This window comes from Talpa occidentalis, unplaced genomic scaffold (assembly GCF_014898055.3).
Source record: "Talpa occidentalis isolate TD23 unplaced genomic scaffold, MPIMG_talOcc4v2.1 talOcc4.7, whole genome shotgun sequence".
NCBI lineage: Eukaryota > Metazoa > Chordata > Mammalia > Eulipotyphla > Talpidae > Talpa > Talpa occidentalis.
In genome coordinates this window covers 85,118,610-85,132,600 of record NW_023605083.1, presented here as the reverse complement: position 1 = coordinate 85,132,600, position 13,991 = coordinate 85,118,610, and the positions used below count along the sequence as shown (strand labels likewise).

Genomic DNA, 13,991 nt, shown 5'->3' with positions numbered 1-13,991 from the left:
TGGAAATGCCTAAGTCCCATCATTTCCATGGACACCATCAGGGCTGACTTTACCCTTCTTCTGTAGTTTCTGAATTGCTTCTCTCCATTCTGACCGCTCATAGTCTGAGGACAGTAGGAACAGGTAGCTCTGAAGAGAGGAGATGGTAATTCAGTAAGGTGACCATAAGCAAGTAAAGCACATTGCTGGATCCTGGGGCTCCCAACAAAGTTCCTTCTCTCTCCCTTTAGGCTTGGAGGAGGTAACGGGAAAGGGAAGCTTCCTGGGAAGCTAGATGACAGGACTGGCAGTGCCCATGATGGCCAGCAGAGGGCACTGACTGCACACCAGTTGGGAGAGGGAATGGGCGCTGGAGCAGTGGCAGCCTCCTTAGGAGGTAGGGGCCTGATTCCCACAGGTCAGAGGGAGCCAGAGAGGGGACAGCCCTGGGCAGAGGAAGGTCGCTTTCTTTGTCCCATCCCCCTCTTTCTGACCTTTCCATTCCGATTGTGAATCCGAAAAGGGATTGTGGGGGAATTGAGCAGCAGCAAGAACTCATTCTCAAACATCTTCTTTTTCAGGCGCTCAATGGCCCGGCTCTGTCCTTTGTTGGCTTTCTGCAGAGGACAGAGGACACAGATGGTTTTCTTCACACTCAGCCTCCACTTCTCACTCAGCAGCTCTAAACACAACATTCCCCTATGTATTAATGATGTTTTTTCTTTTTCTACATTTTATGATGCTTTGACATCTTGGGGGCTTAGTTGGTAAGGGAGAAAACTAACTCCCAGGGCAAGCTAATTCCTAAGATAATAAATGACTCCTCTGTGAGTTATACCTTTCCTATACAAAACAATGCAAACCACCAATTGAGTCCATACCACAACCTCCTGCTTTGTGTAATTCTTTTTTTTTAAAGATTTATTTATTTATACAAGCACTGGGGTACAGGCCAGAGGCGTGGGAGGGTGAGAGAATTCACCAGAGACAGAGCAGGGAGCAGTACAGGCAGAAGGGCCAAGGTACACTGCTGAGGGGAGCAGCGCGCGAGACAAGAGAGGTCTGCCACGCCATGTGGGAATCTCCCTGGCTGGTCGGGAATCGAACTGGCACTGCAGAGGCTGTGGACAGCTTCACAGTGCTGCGCTCAACCGCTGCACCACTGGGTAGGCCTGCTTTGTGTAATTCTTACAGGCTAAGCCAATACTCCCTCTGCGCTGTCACCCAGGGCCAGGTACACACAACTAGAACCACCCCTATTGACCAGAGCCTGCCAACATTATTCAAACTAGACAGTCCTGAGCTGTTTTCTCTTAGAAAATACAACACAGGCTCTAGGCAATGCTATCCCTGCTCTCCTACCTCCTGCCTTAGCCTGGTGCCTCCTTGTATAGCCCTGCTTGGGGTAGGGCATGCCCCACTCTTGGAAACTGTAATAAAAACCTTCTTTCAGTGGCATTAGCCTCTCCATGTCATCACACAGTCACCTCTATAAATTAAATCCCAGGAATTGCAAGACACCCTGCTTAAGGACCTCAGACACTCTTCAGCATAAAACCCCAATTCCTAGCTTCCCCTGACTGAGTTCCAGCCTCCATAGCCAGCTTGATATCCCACCACACCTCTGCTCTACACTCAGCTTCATGATATTATTCCCTGTTCACGAGGAAGCCATTCCCTCTCAGCCAGAATCCCCTACCCCTCCAATTATCCAAGTTTATAATTTATAAAGGACCCTCTTCTAGTAACTGCTACTATACTTCAAGTATCATTTACAATACTATCCTCAAGCGCCTCAGTTAGAATTCACCTCTGGTAATTTTTTTTTTTTTACCCATGAGACTGGCAAACCTGTAACAAGTGCTCATAGTCAGAGTTCGTAGAGTGTGGAGTAGCAATGCCCCTCACACTATGGGGGGACTAAGAGGCAATTTTTCAGGGGCAAATCTGGCAGTTAAATGCACAAGTCCTTTCCCCCAGCCACCCTACTTGTAGGGAATCTACCAGAGAGAAATGAGTGCAGTGACATTCACTGTAGACTTGCCTCTTAAGAGTAAAGAACCAGGGCCTCCCTGGTGGCACAGCGGTTGAGCGTTGGGTTGCGAAGCTGCCTGCAGCCTCTGCAGCACTGGTTTGATCCCCGGCTGCTCCCCGGCTGCTCCCCGGCCACCGGAGAAGAGTCCCATATGGCGCGCAGACCTCTCCTGCCACCCGCTGCTCCCCTCAGCAGTGTACTTGGGTCTTTCTGCCTGCTCTGCTCCCTGCTCTGGCTCTGGTGAATTCTCTCACCCTCCCGCACTTCTGACTGTACCCAGTGCTTGTATAAATAAATAAATAAATCTTAAAAAAAAAGGAGAGTAAAGAACCAGAAACCATTTAAATACCCCAGTACATAGTTGTGTAGTCAAGCAACTGAAAAGGATGTATCTGATAAAAAGAATCTGCTAGATGCCAAGTGCTCAAAGGTGCACTGTTAAGTGAAAGCTTACATTAAAAAAAGGCATGTGTGTGCTAATCTTCTTGAAAAAATTATATATACATATACAATATATAAACTATATATAAATTATACATACATATATTATATATACATATAACTTTATACAGGGGTGTGTGTGTGTGTCTGTGTATTCTTCTTTTGCTTCCTGTTTTGCAGTACCTGACATACACTGTTCTCCAGTAAAATTCCCATAATTAACCTCACCAAATTCTGAGCATGGCCTCCTGGCCTGGCCTCCATCTGCTGAATGCTAACCTGCCACGTCAGTCTTTCCCTGAGCATGTAATTGCTCAAGGCTTCCCACTCTTACATCACATTTCCCTTATCAGACTCCGAAACTACAGAACTTCCCTCCACCTCCCTGGCACTCCCAGTTTAAAGGGCCTCAATAAAAAGGTCAACTTTCCTGTCCCAGCTCAGATGCTCAGGCGGCTCTGCTCACCTCCTTCTGGATTTCACTCTTAAGGGCAGAGATCTTCATTTTCATGTCTTCCAGCTCATGGTCTGGGAAGGGGTGCACCTGTGGGCTGGCTTCAGACTCCTCGGGCGATGGAAACACTAGGTCGGCCAGAGGGATGTACCATTTGCAGTCATATTGTTGGTGCTTCCTAAGAACAAGTAAAAAAGAGAAACATGAGCTAGAGGGAATTTGGCTCTTCAAGACTGAACTGTTGGGCCCAGAACCAAAAACCTGCCCAAAAGGAATTTAGGAAACTTGTCACAGGCAAGAATGATATCAGCCCTTGAGGAGCCCAACAGGAAACAGACAAATGGAGTAACAACAGATAGCTTCCAAGAGGGTTAGGCAGCATGAGGGCTCTGCTTTTGACCTCTTCCGTTTTCTGACCCAGAACAAACTGGTAATTTTAAGTGTCCCAAGCCTGTAGGATGTGAACAAAAATGGGTTTACACTTTCCTATTCCCCATCTCACACTCTCCCCTTGCTTCTAGTCTATCAACACTTAGCTCATATTCATTATTGTTTAGGGTAGAGGTGGAACACAGGTGTATTGGAATGCCAACCCTTATCAACACAGGTCACATGGGGTACTGGGTCAAGGATTAGAAAGACATGTCCAAGTCTAGTGGGCAAGTAGTGCCCTGGTCCTTTAGGGAGATCTGCAGAGGACTGCAGGCACAGGAATGGACCTCTGTCACTGCCATCCATGCTTAGCATTAGTTCAAATGTGATCTACTTCCAGGGAGTCACCCTTTATTGACTCCTTTACTGAAGTCCATTAAAATCCCTTGCTCTCTCACTTCCCCCGGGGCCTAGCTTTTCATGATACATTCTGGTCCCTGAGTGGTGCTGTGAGCATGTGGCTGTAAGGCACCATGGCACACAGTGGTGATAAGGAAGTGTCGGAGAAATGTATGGATGAATACTGAATAGCCTTTTCTGCTCATGGCAGAGTGAACCCACACCACTGTGTATAGAGATGGAACTAGAAAGAAGCTTTGAAGTCCGATTCAGGTTCAAATCCGCCTCCTCCATTTCTAATTGTACAACCTTTGGCAACTTATGTGACTTTTCTAACTCCTTTCTCTCATCTGTGAGATGGGGTAAGAATATCAACTTAGCGGAGTTGTTGGGAAGATTAGAAATAATATATTCAAAGCATTTGTCATGGCACCTGGCATGGCATAAGCACTCAATAAATGGTAGCAGAAGATTTAATGAATATTCACTGAACTGCAGTTAGCAAAAAAATTTAGAGATGTCTAATAAAAGGAGAATGCTTAAGTAAATTATGGCATATCTACTTGTAACATCATGCAGGAAAGTAAAATGATGATTATGAAAATTAGGCAGAGACAGGGAAAATGCTTATGACGTGAAATGGAAAAAGTAGAGCCACAAATTGGGCATTCACTCTGATTACAAGTGTATGAAAAAACATAAGAACATAAAAAAAAACTGGAAGGAAATATAGCAGCAGGAGACTAATGCTGATTTTTGGGTGGATGATGGTTTCTATTCTTTATTATGGTTATGCTACCTTTGTAATTAAAAACATGATTTATTTTTAGAAAAAGCTTATGAAGTGAAATAAAATTAATTAATGTATTTTGAAAAGGAAAAAAAAAGAAAGCAGACTGTCCCAGGTTGCTGAAGGGCTCCACAGTGGACAAGGTCTAGCTCCCTCCACCCTGCACCCTGGACTCACACACACTCACCCTGCGGATGTCTTCTTTAACTTGGCGCACAGTAGGACATCTGTAAAGAGGAAGACGTGCCGCAGCTTCCGGGAGCTCTCCGACACCTCCACCAGGAAGCCGTCCTTCACCAGCTGCCGTGTCTGAGGGAAATGGCACATCCACCCCCACATTCTCAGGGATGAGTCAGTCCAGGGCCCAGCTTGTACTGGGGGTACTGTCCCGTTTTGGGGAGGGGCATACAGGGAGGCACTATAGTGCAAGTGGTTCGGAGCACTGGTTTTGGGGTCCCTCGGACACAGGTTGAATCTAGATTTTGCCACTTCCTAGCAGTAATCTCAGGCAAGTTCCCTGACCTCTGAATCCCAGTCTTTCCATCTCTAAAATGGGGATAAATAGTATCTGCTCCAGGATTCATCAAGATGGTACATATAACAATGCCTGGCACATACTATGTCATCAACAACTGGTAGCTTTACACCGTCTCTCGGCTCTCAGCAGCCCACCTCTAGTTTAGGAGGGCTTGGTTCCTCTACCCTGGTGCATCCTGCTCGTGCAGGATGATCAGAGAGGGTTCAGAGTGCAGACGCTGCCAGACTCCCTGAGCATCCACAAAATAAGCCACAACCCAGCAGGATATACTGCCCCAGGAGGGGTGTAGACATTTAGGATGTGCCAGCTAGAGCTTCAGCTTCCCTGGACGGGGCACAGTGCATTCCTTCCACCACAAAACTCCCAAATGGAGTCTCAGAAGTTGATCTAGTACCTCAACCTGAAGACCAGTTCAATTCTATTTATGCTATCCCTATGTGGGTCCTTCAGTCACTCCCCTGTAGCAGTGGGAGACTCCAGGCTACCCTCTGCGAAGCCACAGCAGTATCCTGGGTGAATCTGAGCCATCTCTAACCTGGGCTCTGGAAAGTCAAGAGCATTTTGTTCCACACAGAACTTCCAGAGTCTCCAACCCCTGCCACCCTCAGGCCAGCAGGCTTCTTCATGGCCGTCGGTCCTGACCCTGCTTGTGTACACTACACACCGTGTGACCTACATATGCTGCAGTATGTAGGTGAATGTGTTGAAAATATACAATCAAAATATGAAAATGAAGTGCTCTGAGTCCTCTGGAGATCTTTCAGCTATCCCCAGAGCCAAACTAGCAACATTCCTGGGCTTGCAAACCAGGCCTGGGAGTTGTACCAGGAACAACTTCCTATGCCCCATTAGTCACTCTCCAGACCCTGTCCCTCATTACTTCCCTCCCCAGGAGACCCTGGAAGTTCCTAGTATAACAAAGGAGCATAAACCCAGTCAGCCTTCACTCCTAAATGCCATTTAATTACTTCACCTGGACAGGAAGCATTGTATGTGGGTCAGGCTGCTGACCCATGCCAGTAACTGTCCATCTGATTTTTAAAATTGCTTCCCTCCTAGGGTACCCTACCCCACCCTTCCACTAACAAGAGGCCCCAGAAAACTGGAGCTGCTGTACCATATCTAGGTGCCCACCAGGGACATCCAGGAAGCTGGTAGCCTCAGCCACCTCTTTTACCAGCTTTACCTGCTGTCAGGTTAGTTCCCTAGCTCCTGCCTACCCGCTCGTGCAGGATGGTCAGAGAGGGTTCAGAGTGCAGATGCTGCCAGACTCCCTGAGCATCCACAAAGTGAGCCACAACCCGGCAGGATATACTGCCCTGGGAGGGTTGTATGCATTTAGGATGAGCCAGCTAGAGCTCCAGCTTCCCTGGACGGGGCACAGTGCATGAGGTATGCAGATAGCCCAAATTAAGGAATCCAGTGCAACACTCAAGGCTGAGAGAACATGTACCAGATGTGGAGAGACTCAGCTTCCTCCTTTGCTTCACTGGGCTACGATGAAAATTAATGGGACACTGGACTTAAAGCTTCAACCTGGGGCCTGAGGACGTTTGCTTGGCTGTACATGGGAGATCAGGTTTCGGATGGCACAGACCAGTGGTGAGCTGGTTCCCTTGCACCCTCTTCAGACTAGGTGCAAAACTGTGCTGGGTCCTGAGCTCACCTCTCCCTTGGGAGTTGTGACTGCAGTCCGGCGGGGGTCAATGTCTTCATTGATGCTGGACAGGAAATTCTGGGAGATGCGGAGGGCATCCTGTAGCAGTGGGTAGTCTGGGTGGTCCACAGGAGTGTGCTTTAACAGGTCCTACAAAGAGATGGGGTGGTGAGTTAGGGGTAGGCATTGGGGGCTCTGAGAGAAGACACTGGACAGTACTCATTCCTCATTAAAAAAAGTTGGCCAAGGAGGTTCCTTAGAGACCCATACTCTAATCTCATCATGTCTGCAAAATTTGAATTAAAAATTAGCATCAGAGCAGCAGGGGTGAGAGGAGGATTCCCCTTTATTCTTGCTGCACTCATTATTCTTCCCCCCAGGGTGGGGAGCCAGGTAGAGTCCCATCTCACAAAACAGCTGGGAATGACACCCTTCCACACACCCCACAGCTGTTGCAAGGACACTGGAGGCCATTAGGCAAGGGATGGGGGAGGCAGGAAGTGTCTGCCTCCTAGGGAACATTTGGCCAAATGTCAAGTTTAGTAGCCAAGCTATATTTAGGCTCCAGCCCCGTCGGCATGGTTACTGCAGGCCAGACAGGCGCAGTCAGGCTCAGGGACCCTTTGCCTAAGTCCCCAAATGAGCTTTTCTCAATGACGCCAGCATCCACCCAACCTGGGTTCAGCTCCCCACCCAACTCCTGACCCCTTCCTGGATACTCAGGGCGTTAATACTCACGTGTAGGACCAGGGTGCTCCTGGTGACTCGGTCAATGGGCTTGTAGAGGAGAGCTGATGGGGAAGGAGACAGGACAGATGAAATACAGGAGGTCGCATGAGACCTTGGAGGCCAGCCTTATCCCCTGACGCCCCTTGCTTCCCTACAAAGACATCCACTTGCAGAACGCCAAAGTAGGTTCAGTGGCAACCTGCACCTCCATTCTCACCCTAGGGCAGACCAGACAATATGAATAGGTGGACATGACACCCTAGCAGCCGGGGCTCCCGCCCACCTGCCTCCTCAATGCATCTCCAATCAGGCGGGATTTCTTCAAGGACCATCCTTCAAGCCTTTTCTGAAACTGAGAACAAATGCAGATGCTCCCTTGTACCCCCTACCCCGAAACACAGCTACACCTAGCCACACCCCAGTGCTCCTGCACAGTCTGGGTCACACCCAGGACCCTAGCATGCAGATGGAAGGAGACAAGCTATTTTTCCAGGGAGGGTGGCTCCTCATGCTTGATCACCCTCACAGTCCTCTGATCCAAGACCTGACATCACCAGCTGGGAACATGCTTCGTTCTGACTTACACAGCCGGCCTCAATTCCTGAGGAAGACCCCTTGCTATGCCTTCAACACCCCCCGACCCCCGACAAAACAGGACAGGTTGTGGGCCATGGAGGCAGGCCAAATCTCCACAGGAAAGCTTGCTTCTCAAATAAGTGGCATCTGATGGGGCAAAGAGTTCCTGAAGGAATTCAGGTGGAATCTTGGGTGTGGGAGCCCTGAAAAGGCGAGGAAAATGCAAGCTCAGCAGGGCCCCACAGACACACCCCCTGCAACCAGGATGCCAAAATAGGATTGCTAAGACTCAGCAGAGACAGGTGGAGGTGGCAGCTGGCGGGCCAACACTTCCAAACAAAGCTTTCTGAAAGCAGCTGTGCCCTGCCCTCCCCATCATGGGTGATTCAGCTTCAATTCTGCACCTGGATGCCTCTGTCCATGGGAACATGACCCTTATCCTCCTGCCACAGGAGAAGTAAGAGGCAGGATGGTATCTGGGAAGGGGATCCAGATTAGGTGTTCACAGGACAAGGGGTGCCAGGTCCTAAAGTGGACACTCATGTGTAGCCAGTCCCCAGGTCAGAGTCTCCTGAAGGCCTTGATAGAAATACCCTGAGCATGGCTAAGTAGACACTTTAGGAGAGATTGCAGTCTCGGTGGTGTGCCACCAGCCCTATCTGCAGTCTTTGCTTGGCTACCCACTAAAATCACTGGGGAAGCTCTTGAGGCAAGCTGGAGGCCCCAGTCCCCACCCCCTCAACTAAACCCCAGTCTTTGGGATAGAACAGGGTAGGACATGAATATTGGCATTTTTAAAATGTTCACTTGCTGATGTTGATATGTAGTAATGGTTGGAAACCACCGCTTTATGCAAACACACTTGCCATGACTTGTTTGTAACCTGCCTTAATTTAGTGATTTCTAGAGATCCTCCCCACAGACTATGGGAGCTAGAATGGACAAAGTCAGGCTTGGGTACTGTGGAATAGTGAGGATAGGGCTCTTACCAGCCCTATGGGGAACCCTAGGGCACCCACCTGTGGCTCAGCCCATCTTTAGGGGGAAATCACACCCTGAGCACCCTAGAAACTCAAGAGAAAGTGTGAATTCAGCAGACACCTGTGAGGGTGAGCTCTGGGTTCCAGTGAGAGAGAGGGGCTGATACTGCAGTGTCAGCTACCTCCATTCTTCTCTTGGGTCCCAGGACAAAAAGGTTCCTGACTCAGAGATTTGTACAATGGCAGCTTAGGTTTCAGAGGAGTTATTAATATGCCTGGTGTCACCTCAAAAGTCCACCTGATTGGGGACTTGGAATAAGTCCTGTAGCCTCAGTCTGGGGCTGAGCAGGGGTAGGGCAGCTGGGAAGAAGATGGGGAGAGGAAAGCAAAGTTCAGGCAGAGGGCCCTGGGGAACCAGAGGAGGAAGAACAATCCATGTTCATGACCCCCATGGCTCCTGCATGCCTGTTTCCCTTAAGAATGTGGGGTGAGAAGCCTACCTCTCCTCACTTACCTCTTCCACGGTTCCAGGATGCTGGCTTGATTCCTGTCCCTGCTCCCCCACTCTCCCCACTCCTGTCCCTGGAACTGACATCATTCACCAAGCTACAATGCTTGTCTCTCCCCTCCTCCAGGAAGTCTTCCCTAACCAGTACTTTTGCAAGTAACATCCAGAGTGGCCAAAAGACCGCTGACATGAACAAGTTGGTCTCTTCAGTGCGCTGGGTACTTACTATGTATCCAATGGCATTGAGTTGACTGCTTTATGTGCATAATTTCCTTTGATTAAAAAGGGAAGCAATTACCAGCAGCCCCATTTAACAGATGTGGAAACTTCTTGAAGGCAGAGACATTGTGCTGCTCACACTCACAAAGCTTTCAGTAGCTAGGTTTTGAATTTAGGTCTACTTATGCTCCTTACTTGGAGCTGCCCTCTTATGCAGGGAAAGCAATACCTACAAAAGGCAGTAGCCTCTGGGAGGATTCTTGGAAAGATTCATCGAGGTGTGTGAGCTCACCTCTTGTTGCCAAAGTGAACATCATCCTTAGGAGCCTGGAGCACCATAGTGGCCTCCTTTTGTGCCCCCCACAGCATTTGTCAGAGCCCTGAAGAGTGGGCACTAATAACTTTTGAGAGAACCCCAAGTTGTAGTCTCTATGGGAACCCCAGAACAGGTATCCTGTGGAGGGACTGAGAAGATTCTAATCAGTGTGGTGAGAGAGTCTTATTCACTCCTCACTCCCCACTTAAAGCTGATTTCAGAGACAGTATCACAGGGACCAAGAAACTCTGCACTCCAAGCTCTAGGCCTGTTTCACTAAGCTTCTTTTCAGGGAGGGAGGAGGAAGCAAAGGGCCCACCTTCTTTCCTTTTTAGGGAGCCAGAATTGAGGTGTGGCCAACTCCTAGGTTAGAAGAGAAAGAACATTTTCAAGTCCAGCTCTCTTCTTGACCCCAGCCTGTCAGAATCTGAGCCAAGGGGCGGCGGCACTGGGCAGCTGCTGCCCAGCACCCAGAGTTCTCACAGCTGTTCAGCTGGGCACCAGGAGGGGCTGCCTCAGGGGTTACTTCCCTGAGAGTGGGCTTCAACACAGACAACCTGGGAACCTGGGAAGGTGAGGGACAGTGATCAGCACAACAGCCTCTAGGAAAGAGCTAGGGAAAGAGCTACATCTCTCCTTCATCAAACTGCCACCCTTTTCTCTTAAGCCTTTGACTAGGAGCTCTGGGTTACCACGGAGATATAAAAGCAATGTTAGAGAAGCGTGCAGAGACAAAATGTCTGGTGGGAGGGAAGCAGCAGGACCTAAACCCAGCTGCCTGCCACTCCAACACATAGGGTCCCGGAGCAGCTGGCCCTCAGGCAACACCTGACCCCACTCCTGCCAAGGGCAACTGGGGTCATCCCTAAGGCACTCCTTGCCTCAGAGAGGAAGGTCCCTACTTCTGGACACCTCCTGGCCTAGGCCTGCTTCAGCCTCCTCTGAGCAAAAGCCTGGCTAAAAGGATGTGCCTGTCCCAGGATCCCCTGGCTGAGGTAGCTGCAGAGGATGTTCTGGGTCCCCACTGTATGGTGGGTGTGTGACCTTCACAAAGCAGCAGCCTGCCACGCCCCCTCTCTCGCCAGCATTCATGGCCAATGACCTTCAGTGCCAAGTGCAGACCTCAGCCAAGGGTCTCCAGTGGCTGGAAACAAGCCCCCGAGGAGCAAGCCTGCTCCATCCTGCTCCCCCAGCCGCATCCATGTTCTCCCACCACTGCGTTCGACAGGAGAGAACACGCCGAAGGCAGCATGTGCACTCCCAGCACACAATACCCTGCGCTCAACCGCCTCTCCTCAATCCAGAAACAAAGAAACTCCCAACTTCTCCCTCAGCCGCTCCCTCCCGGGGAAGGCACTGCTGTGCAGACCACACGACCCTCTCTGACTGCCTGCGGCTGGCCGTCTGCTGCTGGCTGCCTGCTGCTGACCGCTTTCCCACCCCAGGCTAGTCAGACCTGCAGATGCTGCCTGGGCACTTTCTCTTCTGAACAGCCTCTGCAGGAAGTTGCCCACAGCCTCTCAGGCGAAGCCACCGATTCTCCCACAGATCCTCGTGGTTCCTGGACCCTTCTAGCCTGGTCCTTCCATTTCAAAGCCACCCTGCCCCAGGCGTTCCCAGACTTCAACTCCAGGCTGGAAGCTGACAGCAACAGGGTGAAATGCAGAGCCAGTCACGTGTCCTCCCTCCCTTCCCTGCTGCCCCCAAACCTTGATGGCCACATTTAAGCCCAGTCCAGCCAGCCCCCAGAGGTGGGAAGATACACCACCTCCCATGAGAGGAGGCCTGGGTTACCATAGGTGCAGTTACAGCAGAAGCGAATGATGAGGAGAATTTCCATGGTAGCCTCCTTCCCCGCGGCAGGAGCATGTGGCCATCGCTCCCCAGCTCCCGTCTCCCATCAGCAGCCTGGCCACTAAGCCACCTTGCCGGCTGCTGCTGCACAGCCTCCAGAATCAAGCAGCCGCTTCCGAGTGCTCCTCTAGCAAGGGGGAGGGGAGACGCGTGGAGAGGCGGGAGGAGGGAGGAGGAGGAGGAGAAAGAGCCGCCTGCTGGCATCCTAAGGAGAAGCACGTTTGTAGCTGGCCAGCTGCCTGGGGAACAGAGGCTGGATTCCTCGCGCGCGCGCACTCTCTCTCTCTCTCTCACACACACACACACACACACACACACACACACACACACACTCTCTCTCTCTCTCTCTCTCTCTCTCTCTCACACACACACACACACACACACGCGCGCACGCACATGCATGCACACAGGCAGGGCCCACAGTCCACAAACCAGACAAAGGAAGGTGACTGTTAATAGCCCGTCCCCAAAGTACCTTCCATAGTGACTGATGTGTGGCTGTCCTTGGAGTCCTTGGGACCTTTCACTTTGAGTTCCTGTCAAACAGAGGAGAGGAATCACGACCTGGCCCATCCCCCCCAGTAGGAGGGAGGGCTGGAAATCCATGGGTACAAATATAAAGGAGAGACACACACCAGCAGGCCAGCGCCTCCCTCCGCCCAGTGGAGTCCAGTGGCTGCATGTAGGCAAGGAGGGGCTCTGGCAAGAAGGACTGCAATCGTGGGGTTCCTCAGACCCATACAAAGCCTCTTCAGGAGAGTCTGAGGGTCTTGCAGAGGACAAGCAGTGCAAGACCCCTTCCCTTTCATCCTAGCCCCATCACTACCACCCCAACAGCAGCTACTACTAAGGCCAGTATACCAGCTGGTCCCTGGGGATGAGCAGCTGTGAGATGAGCAGTGATGGTACACCCTGGATAGAGAAGCTGAGCTCCACAGGGCGGTCCAAGCTATATCCCACCACGTCAAAAGGGACCCACCCAGCCCACATCACCACCTGCCACTGTCCACCCACCTGTGCCTGTGCTAGGCATCAGAGAGGAAGCTGCAAGAAGGAAGAGGCAACACCCCTCCTGGTCCCATGCAAAGCGACCAGGTACTAAGTGCCGGAAACAAACACCAGAGATGGCTTATTTGATCCAAATCTCTTTTATCTGCCTTTAGAGAGAGAGGTTCCAGCCCCAGCCTTTGGCTGCGGACAATGTGGCCTGTAACTGGAGCTGTAATGCAATCCTTAGCTGCAGAGTGGAGTGCAGAAGGGAGCCTTCAAGGGGGGTGTCAGCAGAAGGCAGGGGTGAGGTGAGGCCAAGGTCAGGTACCCAGGTGGTGCCTGCTCTGCCTGGGAAGAGGAAATGCCCAGGCAGTGGGTGCTCCACAGTTTCTACTTTTGCCTCAGGCTGTTTCTAGACAGTGAAAACCCCCAGAGACTGAGCCTCGGATTTGGTGGGTGGTGGCTGGGGTTACTCAGAAACTGGCTGTACTTCTAGTTGGGGTCTGGATTCCCAGTTTTAGGTACTTTTTTCCCTATACCAGTACAGCATAGAGGTATGAAATTGTTCCTGCTGTAGAGGAGAAGGGCCTAATTGCAGTAATTAAGCGGCAGTGCCAGCAGGAAGTGACAGCGTCAGCGCATGAGTCAGGGTGAGAAGCCACCTGGCAACAGGCCAAGGGGCTGGCTCTGCCACTGGGAACCAGTGGGCGTGGAGAGGAGTTTTGGGGTGAGCACAGGGGTTTCACCAACCGTAAAGAACAGGCAGTTAGTCAGGTTAAGAGGAGACCCTCTCATTCTCTGGACCATACATGACCCTGAGCACTGGAGCAGCTTTGGCGGGGCCTCTCTGAACACAGATTGGGGGACCCAGGGAGGGCTGGGAGCTGAGAGAGAAAGCCCCATCCCTCCAGCCCCAAGACTCAGCCTCAAGGGACTTCCCTGCCCTTAGGTCTCCTCCCAGGCAGAGAGTGACTCACCTGATCCCTGGGTTTGGGGGAAGAAACCCAGCCCAGCCAGGCTCTCTCTCTGCTCCCCCCTCCCTCCCCCATATGCCTAATTGATGAAGGGAAGAGTCAGCAAGCCCAGTGTGGCTGAGGATCCAAGTTCACATTTCCCCCTTCTGGCTTTTATTGGTAATCAAGCTGCATTTTCAT

General features: G+C 51.0%; 1 protein-coding gene across 4 annotated transcripts in view; it reads right to left on the bottom strand.

Annotated features, from left to right (window-relative positions):
• The window catches only part of ABR (ABR activator of RhoGEF and GTPase), a 178,499-nt gene that overhangs the window by 45,466 nt on the left and 119,042 nt on the right, over positions 1 to 13,991 (bottom strand). For 3 of the 4 annotated variants that reach the window (XM_054689027.1, XM_037492050.2, XM_054689026.1), the window contains 7 exons: positions 12,323 to 12,383; positions 7,404 to 7,456; positions 6,675 to 6,815; positions 4,658 to 4,779; positions 2,922 to 3,087; positions 474 to 596; positions 54 to 129 (listed from right to left, as the gene is read on the bottom strand). In XM_054689027.1, coding sequence (XP_054545002.1) covers positions 54 to 129; positions 474 to 596; positions 2,922 to 3,087; positions 4,658 to 4,779; positions 6,675 to 6,815; positions 7,404 to 7,456; positions 12,323 to 12,383 — 742 coding nt within the window. The other variant, XM_054689028.1, reaches the window with a different exon arrangement.